The sequence below is a fragment of the Theropithecus gelada genome, chromosome 1 (genome assembly GCF_003255815.1).
Source record: "Theropithecus gelada isolate Dixy chromosome 1, Tgel_1.0, whole genome shotgun sequence".
NCBI lineage: Eukaryota > Metazoa > Chordata > Mammalia > Primates > Cercopithecidae > Theropithecus > Theropithecus gelada.
In genome coordinates, this window is record NC_037668.1 from 112,920,620 (window position 1) to 112,941,639 (window position 21,020).

Consider the following 21,020-nt stretch of genomic DNA (forward strand, 5'->3'; position numbering starts at 1 on the left):
AAGATAATCAAAAAGAAATTCTGGAGCTGAAAAAATGCAATTGGCATACTGAAGAATGTATCAGTCTCTTAATGGCAGAAATGATCAAGCAGAAGAAAGAATTAGCTCGAAGACAGGCTATTTAAAAATACACAGTCAGAGGAGAAAAAAATAATAAAGAATAAAAAACAGTGAAGCATGCCTACAGGATCCAAGAAATAGCCTCAAAATGGCAAATTTGGAGGTAGAGAAAGATACAGGAGTAGAAAGTTATTCAAGGGGATAATAACAAAGAACTTCCCAAGTTTAGAGAAAGATATCAATATCCAAATACAAGAAGGTTATAGAACACCAAGCAGATTTAGTCCAAAGAAGACTACTGCAAGGCATTTAATAATCAAACTCCTAAAGATCAAGGTTAAAGAATGGATCCTAAAAGCAGCAAGAGAAAAGAAACAATATACAATGAAGCATCAATACGTCTGGCAGTAGACTTTTCAGTGGAAACCTTAAAGGCCAGGAGAGAGGGGCATGACATATTGAAAGTGCTGAAGGAGAAGAACTTTTTTACTCTAGAATTGTATGTCTGGTGAAAATATTCTTTAAACATGAGGGAGAAATAAAGATTTTCCCAGAGAAGCCCTGGCGCGGTGGCTCACACCTGTAATCCCAGCACTTTGGGAGGCCGAGGCGGGCAGATCACGGTGTCAGGAGTTCGAGACCAGCCTGACCAACATAGTGAAACCCCATCTCTACTAAAAATACAAAAATTAGCCAGGCATGGTAGTGCATGCCTGTAATCCCAGCTGCTGGGGAGGCTGACGCAGGAGAATCGCTTGAACTCAGGAGGTGGAGGTTGCAGTGAGCCAAGATCGTGCCATTGCACTCCAGCCTGCGTGACAGACTGAGGCTCCATCTCAAAAAAAAAAAAAAAAAAAGATTTTACTCACTGGTATCAGAAAGTACACAGAAAAACAAAAAATATTATAACCCTGTAACTGCCTTGTATAAACTACTCTCATCCTAAGTAGAAAGACTAAATTGGCAAACCAATAAAAAATAATAACTACAACAACTTTTCAAGACACAGTACAATAAGATATAAACAACAAAAAGTTTAAAAGTTAGGGAGACGACATTAAGGCATAGAGTTTTTGTTAGTTTTTTGTTTTGTTTTGTTTTGTTTTTTGTTCTTTTTTGCTTGTTTGCTTATACAAATAAGGTTAGGTTGTTATCAGCTCAAAATAATGGTTTATAAGATAGTATGTGCAAGCCTCATGGTAACCTCAAACCAAAAAACACACAACAGATACAAAAAAAGTAAAGAGCAAGAAACTAAATCATATCACCAGAGAAAATCACCATCATTAAAGGAAGACAAGAAAGAAAGAAAGAAGACCACAAAACAATCAGAAAATCAGAAAATAAATAACAAAGTGGCAGGAGTAGGTCCTTAATTATCAATAACATTGAATGTAAATGGACTAAACTCTCCAATCAAAAGACATAGACTGGCTAAATGGATAAAAAAAAAAAAAAAAACAAAAAAAAAACACCACTAATCTGTTGCTACAAAAAATACACTTCACCTATAAAGACACACATAGACTGAAAATAAAGGGATGGAGAAAGAAACCAAAGAAGAGCAGGAGTAGCTATGCTTATATCAGACAAAACAGATTTTAAGACAAAAACTATATGAAGAGACAAAAAAGTTCACTATGTAATGAAAAGGGGTCAATTCAGCAAGAGAATATAACAATTTTAAATATATATGCACCCAACATTAGAGCACCCAGATATATAAAGAAAATATTATTAGAGCTAATGAGAGAGATCGGCCCCAATAAAATAACAGCTGGAGACTTAAAACACCCCACTTTCAGCATTAGATAGATCTTCCAAATAGAAAATTAACAAAGAAACACTGGACTTAATCTGCACTGTAGACCAAATGGATCTAATACATATTTACAGGACATTTCATCCAATGGCTACAGAATACACAGTTTTTTCCTCAGCACATGGATCATTCTCAAAGACAGACCATATATTAAGTCACAAGACAAGTCTTAAACCATTTAAAAAAAAAAACTGAAATAATTTCAAGTATCTTCTCTGACCACAACAGCATAAAATTAGAAATAACAAAAGGAATTTTGGAAACTACACAAATGTGTGGAAATTGAATAAAATGCTCCTGAATGACCAGTGGGTGAATAAAGAAATTAAGAGAGAAATTTAAAAATTTATTGAAACAAATGATAATGGAAACACAACCTACCAAAATCTATGGGATACAGCAAAAGCAGTACTAAAAGGGAATTTTATAGCTTTAGGTGCCTACATCAAAAAAAAAAAAAAAAAAAAAGGAAAAACTTCAAATAAACAATCTAATGATACATCTTATAGAACTACAAAAGGAAGAGCAAACTAAACCCAAAATTAGTAGAAACATAAATAAAGATCAGAACAGAAATAAATGAAGTTGAAATAAAGAAAATAATACAAAAGATCAATGAAACAAAAAGTTGGTTTTTTGAAAAGCTAAAAAAAAAATTGACAAAACTGTAGCCAGACTAAAAAAGAGAGAAGATCCAATAAATAAAATCAGAAATGAAAAAGGGAGACATTACAACTGATACTACAGAAATTCACATCATTATTGGATACTATGAGCAACTATATACCAATAAATTGGAAAATATAGAAAAAGTGGACACACACAACTTACCAAGATTGAACCAGGATGAAATCCAAAACCTGAATAGACCAATAACAAGTAATGAGATTGAAGCTGTAATAGGAAGTCTCCCAGCAAAGAAAAACCCAGGACCTGATGGTTTCGGTATTAGTCAGGTTCTCTAGAGGGACAGAACTAATGGAATGTATATGTGTGTGTATACACGTGTACACACACACACATTTTATATATTTATTTATTTATTTATTTATTTATTAAGTATTAACTCACACCATCACAAGATCCCACAATAAGCCATCTGCAGGTTGAGGAGCAAGGAGAGCCAGTCCGAGTTCTAAAACCGAAGAACTTGGAGTCCGATGTTTGAGGGCAGGAAGCATCCAGCACGGGAGAAAGACATAGGCTAGGAGACTAGGCCAGTCTCTCTTTTCACATTTTCTGCCTGCTTATATTCTAGCCATGCTGGCAGCTGATTAGATTGTGTCCACCCAGAATAAGGGTGGGTCTGCCTTTCCCAGCCCACAGACTCAAATGTTAATCTCCTTAACATCCTCACAGACACACCCAGGATCAATACTTTGTATCCTTCAATCCAATCAAGTTGACACTCATATTAACCATCACAGCTTCACTGTTGAATTCTACCAAACATTTAAAGAAGAACTAATACCAATCCTACTTAAACTTTTCTGAAAAATAGAAGAGGAAAAAATACTTCCAAACTCATCCTATGAGGCGAGTATAACCCTGATACTAAAACCATAAGACACATAAAAAAAATTACAGGCCAATATCTCTAATGAATATTAATACAAAGCTCCTCAACCAAAATACTAGCAAACCAAATTCAACAATACATTAGAAAGATCATTCATCATGACCAAGTGGGATTTATCCCTGGGATGCAAGGATGGTTCAACACATGAAAATCAATCAACGTGATGCATGATATTAACAGAATGAAAAATAAAAACAATATGATCATTTCAAGTGATACTGAAAAAGCATTTGATAAAACTCAACAGTGCTTCATGATAAAAACCTTTAATAAACTGGATATAGAAGGAATATACCTCAACATAATAAATACCATATACAACATACCCACAGCTAGTATCATACTGAATGGGGAAAAACTGAAAGGCTTTTTTCTCAGGTCTGGAATACAACAAGGATGCCCACTTGCACCACTGTTATTCAACATAGTAGTGGAAGTTCTAGCTAGAGCAATCAGAAAAGAGAAAGATATAAAGGGTATCCAAACTGGAAATGAAGAAGTCATATTAACCTTGTTTGTAGATGAGATGATCTTATATTTGGGAAAAAACTAGAGACTCCACTAAAAAACAATTAGAACTGATAAACAATTTTAGTAAAGTTGCAGGATACAGTATCAACATACAAAAATCAGTAGCATTTCTATGTGCAAGAGTGAACAATCTGAAAAAGAAAATTAAAAAGTAATCCCATTTACAATAACCACAAATAAAATACCTAGAAATTAACTCATCCAAAGAAGTGAAATATCTCTATAATGAAAACTATAAAACACTGATGAAAGAAATTTAAGGACATCAAAAATAGAGATATTTCATGTTCATAAATTGGAATAATCAATATTGTTAAAATGTCCAGACTCCAAAGCAATCTACAGACTCAATGCAATCCCAATCAAAATATCCATGACATCTTCATAGAAGTAGAAAAAAAAATCCTAAAATTGATATGGAACCACAAAGAACCCAGAATAGTCAAAGTTATCCTCAGCAAAAAGAACACAACTGGAGAAATCACATTATCTGACTTCAAATTATACCACATAGCTATACTAACCAAAACAGCACGGTATTACACAGATACAAAACACAAAAACAGATACACAGACCAATGAAACAGAATAGAGAACCCAGAAACAAATCCACACACCTACAGTGAACTCATTTTCAACAAAGGTGACAAGAACATAAACTGGGGAAAAGACAGTCTCTTCAATAAATAGTATTGGGGAAACTGTATATCCACATGCAAAAGAATGAAACTAAGCCCCTATCTATCACTATATACAAAAATCAAATCAAAATGGATTAAAGACTTTAAGACCTCAAACTATGAAACTACTACAAGAAAACACTGGGGAAAATCTCCAGGACAAAAATTTATTGAGCAATAGCCCACAAGCACAGGCAACCAAAGCAAACATGAATAAATGGGATCAAATCAAGTTTAAAAGCTTCTGCACAGCAAAGGAAACAATCAACAAAGTGAAAAGACAATCCATAGAAAGGGAGAAAATATTTGCAAACTGGGGATTAATAGCCAGAACATATAAGGAGTTCAAACAATTCTATAAAAAATAACCTAATAATCTGATCAAAAAATGGGCAAAAGACTTGAATAGACTTTGTATGCCTCAAAAGAAGACATACAAATTGCAAAAAGGGATATGAAAAGGTGCTCAACATCACTGATCATTAGAGAAATGCAAATCAAAACTACAATGAGATATCATCTCACCCCAGTTAAAATGGCTTGTATCCAAGAGACAGGCAATAACAAATGCTGGTGAGGATGTTGAGAAAGGGGAACTCTCATACACTGTTGGCGGGGCTGTAAATCAGTACAATCAGTATGGAGAACAGTTTGGAGGTTCCTCAAAAGACTAAAAATAGAGCTACCATATGATCTAGCAATCCCACTGCTGGGTATATGCCCAAAAGAAAGGAAATCAGTAATATCAAAGAGATATCTGCACTCTCATGTTTGTTGCAGACTAGATCACAATAGCTAAGATTTGGAAGCAATCTATATGTCCATCAGCAGATGAATAGATAAAGAAAATATGGTACAAACACACAATGGAGTATTATTCAGCCATAAAAAATGAGATCCTGTCATTTGCAACAACATCGATGGAACTGGTGATCATTATGTTAAGTGAAATAAATCAGGCACAGAAAGACAAATATTGTATGTTCTCACTTATTTGCGGGATCTAAAAATCAAAACAATTAAATTCATGGACAGAGAGAGTAGAAGGATGGTTACCAGAGGCTGGGAAGAATAGTGTGGCAGAGAGATCGGGGGTGAAGAGGCAGTAGGGATGGGTTAACAGGTACAAAGAAAAAGGAAGAATGAATAAGACCGAGTATTTGATAGCACACCAAGGTGACTATAGTCAATAATAATTGTATATTTAAAAATAATTAAATAGTATCATTGGACTGTCTGTAATACAAAGGATAAATGCTTGAGGGAATGAATACCCCCTTCTCCATGATGTGATTATAATGCATTGCATGCCTATATCAAAACATCTGATGTATCCCATAAATATTACACCTACAATGTACCCACAAAATTAAAAATAAAAGATAAAAAATTCTTGCAAAAAATTAGGTTCATTGTAAAACTAATGTAAGCCTAAATTAATATAAAAAAAATAGGAGAGCTAACACTCTAAATGTTGTAAGCCATGGGTTTAAAAAAAAAAAGATGAAAAGCATATCTGATCTGAAAAGAAGCTGGGGTGGGGGGAAGCAGATTTATCAAGAAAACTATTTAAAATATTGGTGAAATCTACTATTGCTAAATGAGGTGCATGGCTTTAAATATATAGTACCACAAGATATTTGCTAATGACACTATGAAATCATAACATAAAGTTGCTGCAGTTGGCAATTCATTTTTTTTTCTATTTTAATTTTTTAAAATAAAAAAATAGAGATGGGGTCTCACTATGTTGGCCAGGTTGGTCTTGAACTCCTGGCCTCAAGCAAGCCTCCAGCCTTGGCCTCCCAAAGCAATAGGATTACAGGCAATGAGCCACCGTGTCCAGCCTGGCAATTCATTTTTAATATCCTCATCTATTCCATCCCTTAAAATGTTAATTTTATCTGTTTCATAATATACATATGGTTTGGCATATGCTATGTAAATGAATACACATTTAAAGAGGGTAGATGTTCTTTTAACTGTTGGAAACAAGTTATAAAAAATACATGGAACTACTTCCTTATTGTTTCAGAGCCCCAACCACACCTTGGCTGTGGTTGTTCTTTGTTGTCTCAGCTGCTATTATAAACTTGTTAGCTTTAAAGAAATTGATGTTTGTTCCCCTGGCCCCAACAAACAAACAGAAAATACAGAAAATAATCCTAATAGGGATCATGTTTCTTACCAGATCTGTTTAGGTATCATATATTGGTGTAGCAGTACACAACTTTTTTTTTTTTTTTTGAGACGGAGTCTCTTTCTGTCACCTAGGCTGGAGTGCAGTGGTGCAATCTTGACTCACTGCAACCTCCACCTCATGGGTTCAAGCAATTATCCTGCCTCAGCCTCCAGAGTAGCTGGGACTACAGGTGCCTGCTACCATGCGCAGCTAATTTTTTTATTACTATTTTTTATTTTTAGTAGTGACAGGGTTTCACTATGTTGGCCAGGCTGGTCTTGAACTCCTGACTTCAGGTGATCCACCCACCCTGGCCTCTCAAAGTGTTGGGATTACAGGCGTGAGCCACTGAGCCCGGACAGAATTTTTTTTTTTTTTAAATTCACAAGTATATCTTACCAGTCTCAGGGGATGGGGCAGGGTAGGCAGGGCAAATCACTTCCCAAATCTTTCCTTCATTTTTATCCTCATCACAGTGAGTGGTAAAACCAGCCTCCTCGGTCCCCACACCAGCAACCCAAATCTGTGTGGCTTCCCATGATCTGGCCTCACCTAACTCCCCACCACCTTTATTTCCCCAAAATTTGATAATAATATAACTGTATTTTTCTTTTCTTTTTTTTTCTTTTTTTGAGATAGGATCTCACTCTGTCACCCAGGCTGGAGTGCAGTGATGCAATCATGGCTCATTGCAGCCTTAACTTCCTGAGCTCAAGCAATCCTTCTGCCTCAGCTTCCAGAGTAGCTAGGACTATAGGTGTGTACTGCCATGCTCAGCTTATTTTTTAATTTTTTGTAGAAATGGGGTCTTGCCACGTTGCCCAGGCTGGTCTCAAACTCCTGGACGCAGATGATCCTTCCCCCTGGCCTCCCAAAGTGCTGGGATTACAGGTGTGAGACACTGCCCCTGGCCTGTACATAATTTTAAATGAATTATTAATAAACCACACCTCTGATTTCTGTTCCTTAGGTGCAACTGCTTTTATCTGTCTTTTTAAAAGTCATTTACTTTTAAATTTCTTTTTTTTTTTTTTATTTTTTTGAGATGGAGTCTCGCCCTGTTGCCCAGGCTGGAGTGCAATGGCACGATCTTGGCTCACTGCAACCTCTGCCTCCCGGGTTGAAGTGATTCTCCTGCCTCAGCCTCCTGAGTAGCTGGGATTACAGGCGTACCTCCATGCTCAGCTAATTTTTGTATTTTTAGTAGAGACGGGGTTTCACCATGTTGGTCAGGCTGGTCTTGATCTCCTGAACTCGTGATCCACCCGCCTCGGCCTCCCAAAGTGCTGGGATTACAAGCGTGAGCCACCGTGCCTGGCCCTACTTTAAAATTTCTAAATAATACTTATGCCACTACTTTTTCATTTTAGATATTATCAATTTGAATCCTCCCTTGGAAAATACGGATTTAGCTCTTATATCTTCTCCCCAACATACATTTCACCTTCCTACTCATCTTCCCAACCAAGTTTTAATGCAAATTTTGGATAAATTAACATCTGATTTTATGAAGTGACTATGTAAAAACTCTTCAGAGTTGAGCTATTAACATACTGTAATGTTATATTCTTCCTCACTCGAACTATTTTCCTGGAGTTAATTGCCCTTTTCCCCATTTGTTTAGTTTTCTGTATACCAATTACAACTTTATCACCAAACTCTGGCTGAATCTGACACCACCCTTAAATATACACAAGCCAGGTACCCTGTCAATTCCTTTCTTCCATGGAGAGACACCAATGCCTACAGCCCTCATCCTTTTGCTCAAATCTACCTGGTTGCTTTCTAATCACTTTTCAAGGCCATAACTTTAGGAACTCCTTCACCACCTTCCTAAATTGGAACCCCCATCTCTTGGATCCCATGTCTGCTTCTTTCTTTACTCTCTCATTTTGTGGAGAATATCCTTCAATCCCTTCCTGGGAAAGGAAGCCTGAAAAGTAAATTGCTAGACTTCCTGTGACAGACACTACTAGTTGCCTGCCCAGTATCCATTCCTCTCTTCTTCCTGTTTTGTTGAAAGCAAGCAATATATTAATACCAAAGGATAAAATAACTCAATATGGCCAAGTGTGGTGGTTCATGCCTGCAATCTCAGCACTTTGGGAGACCGCGGTGGTGGATCACTTGAGCTCAGGAGTTCAAGAACAGCCTGGGCAACATGGCAAAACCCGTCTGTACTAAAAATACAAAAAGTTCGCTGGGCATGCTGGCTTGTGCCTGTAGTCCCAGCTACTTGGGAGGCTAAGGTGGGAGGATTGCTTGAGCCCAGGGAGGTTGAGGCTGCAGTGAGCCATGATCATACCAGTGTACTCCAGTCTGCAACAGAGCAAGACCCTGTCTCAAAAAGAAAAATTGAAATAAAATTAAAAATGTGTGACATTTTGGCAAATAGCCATCCTAGTCTATACATTCAATAACTTCTACATGGTCATATTATCAAAATGAGAAAAAAAAGTAAAGCCATCTAATGGAATGAACCCAGCACTTACCTCCTCAAGCTGACTTTGTGGTACAGATTCTCTAGAACAAACACTGGGTTCCCATTTCTATTACTTCATTAAAATGCTCAGGGTAAACCATCTCTTGCTATAGATTCTAACAAACACTTTTCAGGCTTATTGGCTCTGCAGCATTTGATACAGCTGACCACTACCTCCTTGGGACAACCTCTTCTGTCAGTTTCCAGGACACCCCCCTCCTCTTGATGTCAGAGTGCCTTGAGGCACAGTATGGATTCTTCTAGTCTCTATCCTCTATTCTAAAACTGCTTGTCCAATCCTATGACTTTAAATACTCTCTACATGATGTGGGTTTCCATATTTGCATCTCCAGCAAATCTCTCTCTTGAGCAGACTTCCTTATCCAACCTTTTTTATGAAACTCCACCCACAGGTCTAATTGGTCTCTCAAACCCACCCTCCACTTGCTCCTCCACCCATCTGCTCAAAGCAGCAATCTGTACACATTCATTCAAATGCTTCAGCTGCTGACCAAGCTGAGAATCAAATAAAGAACTCAACCCCTTTCACAACAGTTGCAAAAACAAAAACAAAAACACCACAAAATTTAAAATTAGGAATATACTTAACCAAGGAAGTGAAAGACCTCTACAAGGAAAACTACAAAACACTGCTAAAAGAAATCATATATGACACAAACAAATGGAAACACATTCCATGCTCATGGATGGGTAGAATCAATATTGTGAAAATGACCATACTGCCAAAAGCAATCTGCAAATCCAATGCAATTCCCATCAAAATACCACCATCATTCTTCACAGAACTAGGCAAAAAATCCTAAAATTCATGTGGAACCAAAAAAAGAGCCTGCATAGCCAAAGCAAGACTAAGCAAAAAGAACAAATCTGGAGGCATCACATTACCTGACTTCAAACTATACTCTAAGGCCACAGTCACCAAAACAGCATGGTACTGATATAAAAATAGGCATATAAACCAATGGAACAGAAAAGAGAACCTAGAAATAAAGCCAAATACTTAACAGCCAACTAATGTTCAATAAAGCAAACAAAACCATAAAGTGGGGAGAGGATACCCTATTAAACAAATGGTGTTGGAATAATTGGCAGACCACATGTAGAAGAATAAAACTGGTCCAGGAGTGGTGGTTCACACCTATAATCCCATCACTTTGGGAGATCAAGGTGGGTGGATCACCTGAGGTCAGAAGTTTGAGACCAGCCTGACCAACATGCAGAAACCCCGTCTCTACTACACATACAAAATTAGCCGGGCATGTTGGTGGTGCATGCCTATAATCCCAGCTACTCAGGAGGCTGAGGCAGGAGAATTACTTGAACTCAGGAGGTGGAGGTTGCAGAGAGCCAAGATAGCACCATTGCACTCCAGCCTGGGTAACATGATCAAAACTCCATCTCAAAAAAAAAAATGCTTCTGCACAGCAAAAGAAACAATAAGCAGAATAAACAGACAACCCAATGAGTGAGAGAAAATCTTCACAATCTATACATCTGACAAAGGACTAATATCCAGAATCTACAAGAACTCAAATCAGCAAGGAAAAAAAAATAATCCCATCAAAACGTGGGCTAAAGACATGAATAGACAATTCTCAAAAGAAGATATACAAATGGCAAACAAACATATGAAAAACTGTTCAACATCACTAATGATGAGGGAAATGCAGATCAAAACCACAGTGTGATACCACCTCACTCTTGCAAGAATAGCCATAATCAAAAAATCAAAAAATAGATGGTGGGGATGGGGTGAAAAGACAACACTTTTAAACTGCTGGTGGGAATGTAAACTCTTACAACCACTATGGAAAACAGTGTGGAGATTCCTCAAAGGACTAAAAGTAGAACTACTATTTGATCCAGCAATCCAACTACTGGGTATCTACCCAGAGGAAAATAAGTCATTATATGAAAAAGATACTTGTACATGCATGTTTATAGCAGCACAATTTGTAACTGCAAAAATATAAAACCAGCCCAGATGCCCATCAATAAATGAGTGGATAAAGAAAAGGTGATATGTGGATATGTGTGTGTGTGTGTGTGTGTATATACACCATTGAATGCTACTCAGCTATAAAAAGGAACAAAATAATGGCATTCACAGCAACCTGGATGGATCTGAAGACCATTATTCTAAGTGAAGTAACTCAGGAATGGAAAACCAAACATCATATGTTCTCACTTACAGGTGTGAGCTGAGCTATAAGGATGCAAAGACATAAGAATCATATACTATGGACTTTGGCAACTCAGGGGAAAGGGTTGGAATGGGGTAAAAGATAAAAGAATACACATTGGGTACAGTGAACACTGCTTGAGGGATGGGTGCACAAAAATCTCTGAAATCACCACTAAAGAACTTTTTCATGTAACCAAATGCCACCTGTTCCCCAAAAACTACTGAAATAATTTTTAAAAAATAAATGCATTGCTATTAGCATTTAAAAAAAATGCTTCAGTTGGAATCCTTAGTGTATTCAGTGGCCTAGCTGCAATCCTTAGTCCATTCTCCATCTTGGGTGCAGAGCAGAATCATCTGAGGATTTTTTTAATTTTAATTTTTGCTTTTTAAAATGGAGACAGGTTTTGCTATGTTGCCCAGGCTGGTCTTGAACTCTTGGACTCAAGTGATCCTCCCACCTCAGCCTCCCAAAGTGCTGGGATTACAGGTGTGAGCCACAGTGTCCAGCCCACCTGAGGATTTTTAAAAGATTTCAGCGCTTGCCTCTCAGTCCCAAGACATTCTGATTTAATTAGTAGGAGGAGTGAACTGGGCATCAGGATTTTTAAAGTTACTCAAGTGATTCTAATGTGTAGCAAAGTATGGGAACCACTGCTCTAAAGTATGCTTTGAGTTCCCTTTGTATTCAATTCTCACATTCAATTTATCAAGTCTTCCTTCAAAACACATCAAGGAATGGTCTCCATCTCTCTGTATGCACTGCAGCCTCCCTGGTCCAAGCACTGTCATCTCTTACCCAACTGCAATAGCCTCTCAATTCTCCACGTGGTAGCCAAAGGGGTAATTTTAAAAGCATAAGTCAGACATCACTTCTTTGCTTTAGGGGCTTTCTTTAGGGGCTTTCTCCCTCTCTCAGAGTAAAATCGAAACCTCCTACCACTGCTAAAAGACTCCTGCCCACTCCTCCCATACCCTCTTCCCCTTCCTCACTACACAATGGCTTCTTTCCTGGCTGTGGACAGTCCCCCCTCTGCACATTTCACTCACCATTTCATCCACCCTACTGCTGTTCCCCCAGTTCTTTGTGCGTCTGGTTTCTTCCTGTCACCCTTCATCTCTCAGCACAAATGACACGTCGGTAGAGAGGGCTCTCTGGCCACTCTATTAATGTGGCCTTCCCCACTGCCTCTATCATCACTTTATTTCCTTCATAATTGCAATCACAATCTTTATTGGTTTCCCCTACAACGGACTTCATGAAGGGTGGGTCTTGCTTATTACCATACAGCCCAGCATACAGCATAGTATCTAATACATAATAGGTGTTCAATGAAAATCTGTTGGAAAAAAGTAATGAATCAATAATGAGACATCAACCTTGACTACACGAACTTTTCCTTGGTTAATACCTTTTGTGATCAAATAATAATAACAACAATATTAATAACATAAAAATAATAGAAAGTCTAAAATATTAATATTAAAAAGTGAATTAAAAATATATTTAAAAGTAAGTCTTGCTTAGTCAAGATACATTAGCAAGTTGTAGGTAATTTAGTTGCCTGGTTTGCTGATGATAGAAACCTTACTTTGTTTTGCTCATTATTCTTAGTCTTTCCAAAGAATAAATTATTCAATGAGTTGTTATAATAATAATTTGCTATCCATTTTGGAAAGAGAAAGTTAAGAGTACTCTCTCAAACTGAATGCAAAAATAAAATTTAGACACATTTTAAAAATAAAATTGATAGTAGTATAAGATCAGGATTTTTAAAACAATTTAACATGCCTTTTTAAGTACAAAAAAATTTAGAAGATGTAAAAATGACTGACAGATCTTAACATAAAAATGTAAGACTTCAAAAAGTTAAAACACAAAGAGATTTGGAGAAAAATGTGCAATATATTTACACAGGAAAAGTTAACTATCTATTATGACCTGTAAAGAGCTCCAGACTATTAATAAGAAAAAGACAATCCAATATAATAGGCAATGGAGCTGAACAAGCCAGTGAACATTTAACAATAAAAACTTACTAACAATCAGGTTGGTAAAAACCTATCTTAATTTTTATTTATGAAGAATGATTTTAAAACTATTAAAAGAAATGTAAATTTTGATTGGCACTTGGGCAGTATCTATAAAAGTGACTTAAGAATCAAACTTCTGGGCTGGGCACGGTGGCTCACACCTGTAATCCCAGCACATTGGGAGGCCGACGCAGGCAGATCACAAGGTCAGGAGTTTGAGACCAATCTGGACAACATAGTGAAACCTCGTCTCTACTAAAACTAAAAAAAAAATTAGCCAGACATGGTGGTGTGCACCTGTAATCCCAGCTACTTGGGAGGCTGAGGCAGGAGAATCATGTAAACTTGCGAGGCAGAGGTTGCAGTGAGCCGAGATCATGCCATTGCACTCCAGCTTGGGCAACAGAACGAGACTCCATCTCAAAAAAAAAAAAAAAAAAAAAAAAAATCAAACTTCTATGGATTTATAATGCAAACTTTAAAACAATGAGTTAGTTACAAAAATGTTAATTGCAGCCCTATTTGTAACTTTGCACTGACTTGAAGATGTCTATGACATATTGCAATTTTCTTAAAGTTACAGAATAGATATATTGAGATCTCATTTTTCAAAAAACGTCAGCATAAGCTGGGCATGGTGGCTTAGGCCTGTAATCCCAGAGCTTTGGGAAGCTGAGGCAGGAGGATCCCTTGGGCCCAGGAGTTTGAGACCAGCTTGGGCAACAAAGGGAGACCCCCATCTCTAGAAATAATAATAATTAATAATAATAAGCTAGCCAGGAGTGCTGGCAGGCACCTGTAGTCCCAGCTACTTGGGGGGTTGAGGCAGGAGGATCACTTGAGACTTGAAGTTTGAGGCTGCAGTAAGCTGTCATTATGCCACTGCACCCCAGCCTGGGTGACAGAACAAGACCCAGGCTGGAAAAAAAAAGCCAGCATTTATATGTGCATATAGAGATTTTAAAGTCTAGAAGCACATGAACCAGCCAAAAAAGCCTCCATATTTTTATAATCTCTGTGAAGTAGTATTATAGGTAATCTTAATTTTCTTCATTAAGTTTTCCTTTTTTGTTCATTTTTGGTGATTAACGTGTGAATTCCTGAATCATTATTATGAGTTAAAATGCGCTATTTCAAAAAGAAAGAGTCTGATATGTATCAGATAGTCAAGTATTTCCCTGCTTAGTTTGTGTGTGATTGTTTGGGGTAGAGGGTGGAAGGAGTGGCAGATACGGAGACTAAAATTCAATGTTTCTACAGTAATGACTGTGTTGGCCCCAGGATGATATCGGGGGCAGTCCAACCGATGAAATACTTTAGACCATTCCTAACAACTTGCACATCATTTTTTCACTCCAATTCCTACAATGAACAAATTTTCTCATGATCTGCTAGTCTCACAAGAGAGGAAGAAAGAAAAATGTCTAGCCAACTGAGGTTTTGAGGTAGCTGAGTAGGGTAGGTCCGTGTCAATTAAATGAAGTTGAGAGGAAAAAAGGCAAAGAAGAAAACTTTGGTTCCCTTCTCAACACAGTTCTCAGAACATAAATGACATGGTCATTCTAACCCTAAGAAGCACCCTGAAAGAAGGTCGGAGGGGCTTTTCATTTTCCATTAGAACCACTCATGAAAGATGAACATGCTAACCTTTCAGGAGTTTCCCTACAGACAACCGTGCCACCAAATTCCCAAAAATCACCTCTGATCCCCACTTTGCTGCCTCTGAACACCAGGAAAGCAGAACTAGGGCTGCATATTTTTAATGTGTTTTTTCTAAACAAGCCACACTCCTTTGGAAACTTGAAGAAACAGTTCTTTGAGGAAGAGATAAAGAAAGGGAAATTCATTTCTCAGCAATAAAGGATTCCACATGCAGTTAAAACTGAGGAAGATGACTGGAATTATGACATTTCCTAACATTTTTCTTTCTCCAATATTTTCAGTTAGAGCCCAACTTAACAGAGTCATGCTGATGACTCTCCCTAAAGAAAAGAAGTTATAAAGAAATAATCATTTTTTCCTCAAAGCATTGAGGTTACCTTAATTTTGGACAAGCCCACCTCAGTGTCATGTTGGTGAATCCCTACATTCTAACTATCTCTAGCAAATTCCTGTAGTTGGCATAAGTAGTATGAATTTTTTTTTTTTTTTTTTTTGAGACAGAGTCTTGCTCTCTCACCCAGGCTGGAGTGCACTGGCATGATCTCCACTCACTGCAAGCTCCACCTCCCAGGTTCAAGTGATTCTCCTACCTCAGCCTCCCAAGTAGCTGGGACAACAGGCGAGTGCCACCACGCCCGGCTAATTTTTTTTTTTTTCCTGTATTTTCAGTAGAGACAAAGTTTCACCATATTAGCCAGGATGGTCTCGATCTCCTGACCTCGTGATCTGCCCGCCTCGGTCTCTCAAAGTGCTGGGATTACAGGCGTGAGCCACCGTGCCTGGCCGTAGTATGATATTTTTTAAGGCCACCATTTAAATTATGGGTCTTCTAGAATTACACCAAAGACTATTTTCAAGAATCTTCTGCCTCATGAGTTATCAATTATTGCCTGACAGATGTTTTAGGCTGAAACTACAGAGATGTATTCAAGGGGAGAAAACAAAACACAACCCTCAAAAGAGAAGAAAGGAAACAGCCCACCCAGCTGAGGGAAAAGGAATATGGACAACATTCCCTGGACACAGTCTCTCATACCAGGAGAAAAGGTGCTGAGGACCAAGCTCAAAACAGAGTAGAAAGCTCAGCTATAGGCAGGCGGAAAAGAGTGGGAAGAAAAAAAAATTCAGATGATTGCCAAAGCAAACAAATAAACAAACCAAAAACATGACTTTAAACATTTAATACTGAACAGAACATTGCAGTTTGATAAAATGAAGTCTGGAAATAAAATTACAGGCATACCTCAGAGATATTGAAAGTTTGGTTCCAGATCACCACAATAAAGCAAATACTGCAGTAAAGTAAAAAAAAAAAAAAAAAAAAATACTGCAAATACACACAACTTTTTTTTTGTTTCCCAGTGCATATAAAAGTTATGTTTACACTATACCATAGTCTATTAAGTCTGTAACAGCATTATGTCTAAAAACACACCTTAATTTAAAAGTACTTCATTACTAAAAAATGCTAACAATCATCTGAACCTTCAGCAAGCTGTACTCTTTTTGCTGGTGGAGGGTCTTGCCTCCTTGTTGATGGCTGCTGACTGATCAGGGTGGTGGTTGCTGAAGGTGTTTAGGCCAGTTTCTTAAAAGAAGAAGGTGGGGTGTTTAGGGCAATTTCTTAAAAGAAGACAACAATGAAGTCTGATATATCAATTAACTCTTCCTGCCACAAAACATTTCTCTGTTGCATGCAATGCTGTTTGATTGCATTTTACCCACAGTAGAACTTCTTTCAAAATTGGAGTCAGTCCTCTCAAACCCTCCTGCTGTTTTATCAACTATGTTTACGGAATATGCTAAATTATATGATGTCATTTCAACAATGTTCATAGCATCTTCACTAGGAGCAGATTCTATCTCAAGAAACCACTTTCTTTGCTCAGCCATAACAAACAACTCCTCATCCATTCTAGTTTGATCATGAGATTGCAGTAATTCAGTCACATCTTCATGCTTCTCTTCTAGTTCTCTGGGTATTTCCACCATATCTGTGGTTAGCAGATCGGTGTAAAAGTAATTGTGGTTTTTTTGCCATTAAAATACTTCCTCTATTGAAGTCTGGACCCCTTGAAAGTCATCCATGAGGCTTAAAATCAACTTCTTCCAAACTTCCTGTTAATGTTAATATTTTGACCTCTTCCCATAAATTATGAATGTTCTTAATGGCATCCAGAATGATGAATCCTCTCCAGAAGGGTTTACTTTGTCCAGATTCATCAAAGGAATAATTTTCTATGGCAACCTATAACCTTACAAAATGTAGTTCTTAAATAATAAGTCTTGAAAGTTGAAATTACTCCTTGATCCATGGGCTGCAGAATGGATGTTGTGTTAACATATCTGAAAACAATATTCATCTCCTTGTACAACTCCATCAGAACTTTTTGGTGACCAGAGATATTATCAATGAGCAGTAATATTTTGAAAGAAATCTTTTTTTCCGAGCAGTAGGTCTCAACCATGAGCTTAAAATATTCAGTAAATCATGCTGTAAACAAATGTACTGTCATCTAGGCTTTGTTGTTCCATTTACAAAGCAGAGGCAGAGTAGATTAACATAATTCTTAAGTGCCCTAGGATTTTTGGAATGGTAAATGAGCACTGGCTTCAACTTAAAAGTCACCAGCTGTACTAGTTCCTAACTAGAGAGCCATCCTGTCCTTTGCACCTTTGAAATCAGACACTGACTTGTCCTCTCTACCTAGAAAAGTCCTAGATGGCATCTCCTTCCAATAGAAGGCTGTTTTGTCTACATTGAAAATCTGTTGTTTAGAGTAGCCTCCTTCATCAATGATCTTAGTTAGATCTTCCAACTAACTTGCTGCAGCTTCTATATCAGCACTTTCTGCTTCACCTTGCACTTACGTGTTAGAGAGATGGCTTCCTTTCTTAAAGCTTATGAACCAACCTCTGCTAGCTTGAAACTTTTCTTCTGCAGCTTCATCACCTCTCTCAGCCTTCACAGAATTGAAGAGAGTTTGGGCCTTGCTCTAGATTATGCTTTAGCTTTAGCAAACGTTGGGGCTGGTTTGATCTTCTATCCAGACCACAAAAACTTTCTCCATAACAGCAATAAGGCTGTTTTGCTTCCTAATCATTTGTGTTTTCACTGGAGTGGCACTTATAATTTCCTTCAAGAATATCTCATATGCGTTCAAAACTTGGCCAAATGGCACAAAATGCCTAGCTTTTGGTCTGTCTCAGCTTTCAACATACCTTCCTTACTAAGCTTAATCATTTCTACCTTTAAAGTGAGAGACCTGTGATTGTCCCTTGCACTCAAACACTTAGAGACCACTGTAGGGTTATTAATTGGGCTAATTTCAATATTGTGGTGTCTCAGGGAATAGAGAGGTTGGGGAGAGGAAAAGAGATAAAAGAAAGGCTGGTTGGTGGAGTAGTCAGAACACATACAACATTTGTTAATTGAGTTCCCTGTCTTATATGGGCACAGTTCATGGCACCCCAAAACAATTACAGTAGTAACATCAAAGATTATTGGTCACAGATCACCATAACAGATATAATAATAATGATGAAAAAGTTTGAAATATTGAGAGAATTGCCAAAATGTGACACAGAGACACAAAGTGAGCACCTGCTGTTGGAAAAATGGCACCAATAGACTTGCTGGACAAAGGGTTACCACAAACCTTCAATTTGTTTAAAAAAAAAAAAAAGCAGTATCTGCAAAGTGCAATAAAGCAAAGCACAGTAAAACAAGGTATGCCTGCACTTTTTTCTATGAATCCCTTAACATGTGACACAAGAGCTCACTAAAGAGTGATTTAATTCTTCAGAACTGACATATGGAACTTAGACTTTAGGCCTTAAAGAAAACAGTCCAGCTTCGGGAAAGTCCACTTTTAATTTTACGGCCAGCAGAGTTTTCTTTGGCCACTATTTTTACTTTGAAAGCTACAGTCACAAGAAGCCATCTCTTTTTCCACCGGTTTTAAAATTGTCTTGTTCTAGGTTTCACTTCACTGACAGAGATCTAGACAAAGAGATCAGCTTGTGAATATAATCATTCTTGACTTTCAGTTCTGTATTTTGTGCCCCTCTGCTCAAACTACGCCTCTCAGTTCTTCTCACTTGCTTCATTAAAATATTTTACATTTATTACTCTATTTAAAAAAAAAAACACTTTTGTTATGTTCCTCCTTCACAGAAAAGAATGTGGCTACCTCAAACACTTTAATAGGATTCACTCATTTTTCATTACAGGAGGTTAAATAAAATTGGTATTATGATGGCCTCTGTATGGAAAATGTGTCGTTTTTAGAGTTCTGGCCACAGAAACTGACCTATAAAGGCCTTTCTAAAGGAGAAGGGTATGCCTGTGGAAAGTTCACAGCAAAGGGAGTTTGACTCTTCTTAAGGTATGAAGAGGAAGACAGGCTAAAGTCTCAAGAAACTTTGACTCAATAGGGGAAAGCTATCAAATTTCCCAAAACTTGTGCGATTTTAGTTAGCACATCACAGAGGTGATGAGCCGCTCCTGAGCGTGAAACCCACATCCCATTTCTGGGGAGAACTACGTAGTTGGTTCCTTCTACATAAAATATCAGAGTCTACATCCTGACACCCATAAGAAACCTCTCCCACCTCTCTCTTACTAACCTTTTCTTCCATTCTCAATTTACAATGACACACAATTTTGTTTCCCACAAGTACTGTACAACCAGAGACACACACACACACTCACACATACGTATATATTTCAGATACATACATATATATCTGTTTGGAGAGCAGGGAACGGGGGAGCCAAGGCTTGTTTGTATTCACACCCTCGGTTCAAATGTGCTGGGGTGGCTGGAGCTTTGACCACGGAGGAGGGGCCCGCTGGCAGCGCCAAGCGGCTGAACTGTGCGCCTTTTCATAAAGGCAGAGAACTGGGGTTAGCCACACTACAACCCTCCCACCTGAGGGAAAGGCCTGTTTGTTCTGGAAGGCACAGCGCAGCCTTATTTAAGTAACTGCAAGCACTTAATATAAGCATTCCCAAGGCAGTAGGCAAGCTCTAGTCTACGGAAGTAAAGCCATCGACTTCAGGAAGATTTCTCTAGTCTAGCATCCTGAAAGATGCAGCCCAGACTCCTCACCTGACGGTTAACCTGAAAACACCTGATCCTCTCTCTGGAATCCTTGCCTGGGGAAAACGATAAGGCTGATGGGCCATGCCTCCTCCTTCAAAACTTTGCAGGGCTCTCGGGATTCGTAACAGGAAAAATTGTTCACGGCAGACTCAGTTCGCCGTCGCCGGAACGCGTCCGCTGAAGTTGGAGCCCTGCTAAGCGGGATCCCCTTCTCTTACCCTTCCTGCCGGCCGCGCGGTGCGCGCAGACCCCGGCCCTAGGGCAAGCGCGGCGGTCGCTGGGTGTGGCTGGCCCTGCTCGGGCGGCTGAAAGGCTGCTCTGTGCTCTCGCTGCAGGATGCGGCACGTGGCCAGGCGCTCCCGCCCCGCCCCCAAGGGACTGCCCCGCCCCGCCCCGTCCCGCTCCGCCCCACCCCACCGCCTCCCACCAGGGACCGGAGCTTCCCTACTTGAGGTCCTGGGGCACTTGTTCCACGCGTCAGCGGACCAGCCTCCTCGCGCTCCCGGAGAAGGGGGTCGGCGACGCGGAGGCGGGGTGGGGGCCGTAGGGGATGGAGCCAAGGCGCGCGCGAGAAGAACCGAGGAAGTAAGTAGTCCCGAAAGGGGGCGGCGGTGGGGCCCCCAGGGAGGCGTGAAGCGCGCCAAGGGGCGCCCGGGGGCACTGACCTGTGGTGC

At 38.8% G+C, this 21,020-nt stretch overlaps 1 protein-coding gene across 3 annotated transcripts in view; it reads right to left on the reverse strand.

Moving 5' to 3' along the window:
* MCOLN2 (mucolipin 2) overlaps positions 1-20,679 on the reverse strand; it is a 72,381-nt gene extending 51,702 nt beyond the window's left edge. For 2 of the 3 annotated variants that reach the window (XM_025402315.1, XM_025402325.1), the window contains exon 1: positions 20,353-20,679. In XM_025402315.1, the coding sequence (XP_025258100.1) occupies positions 20,353-20,429 (77 nt within the window). In that variant the 5' untranslated portion in view covers positions 20,430-20,679. The remainder of the gene's footprint in view (positions 1-20,352) is intronic. The other variant, XM_025402333.1, reaches the window with a different exon arrangement.
* Positions 20,680-21,020: the final 341 nt, after the last annotated feature.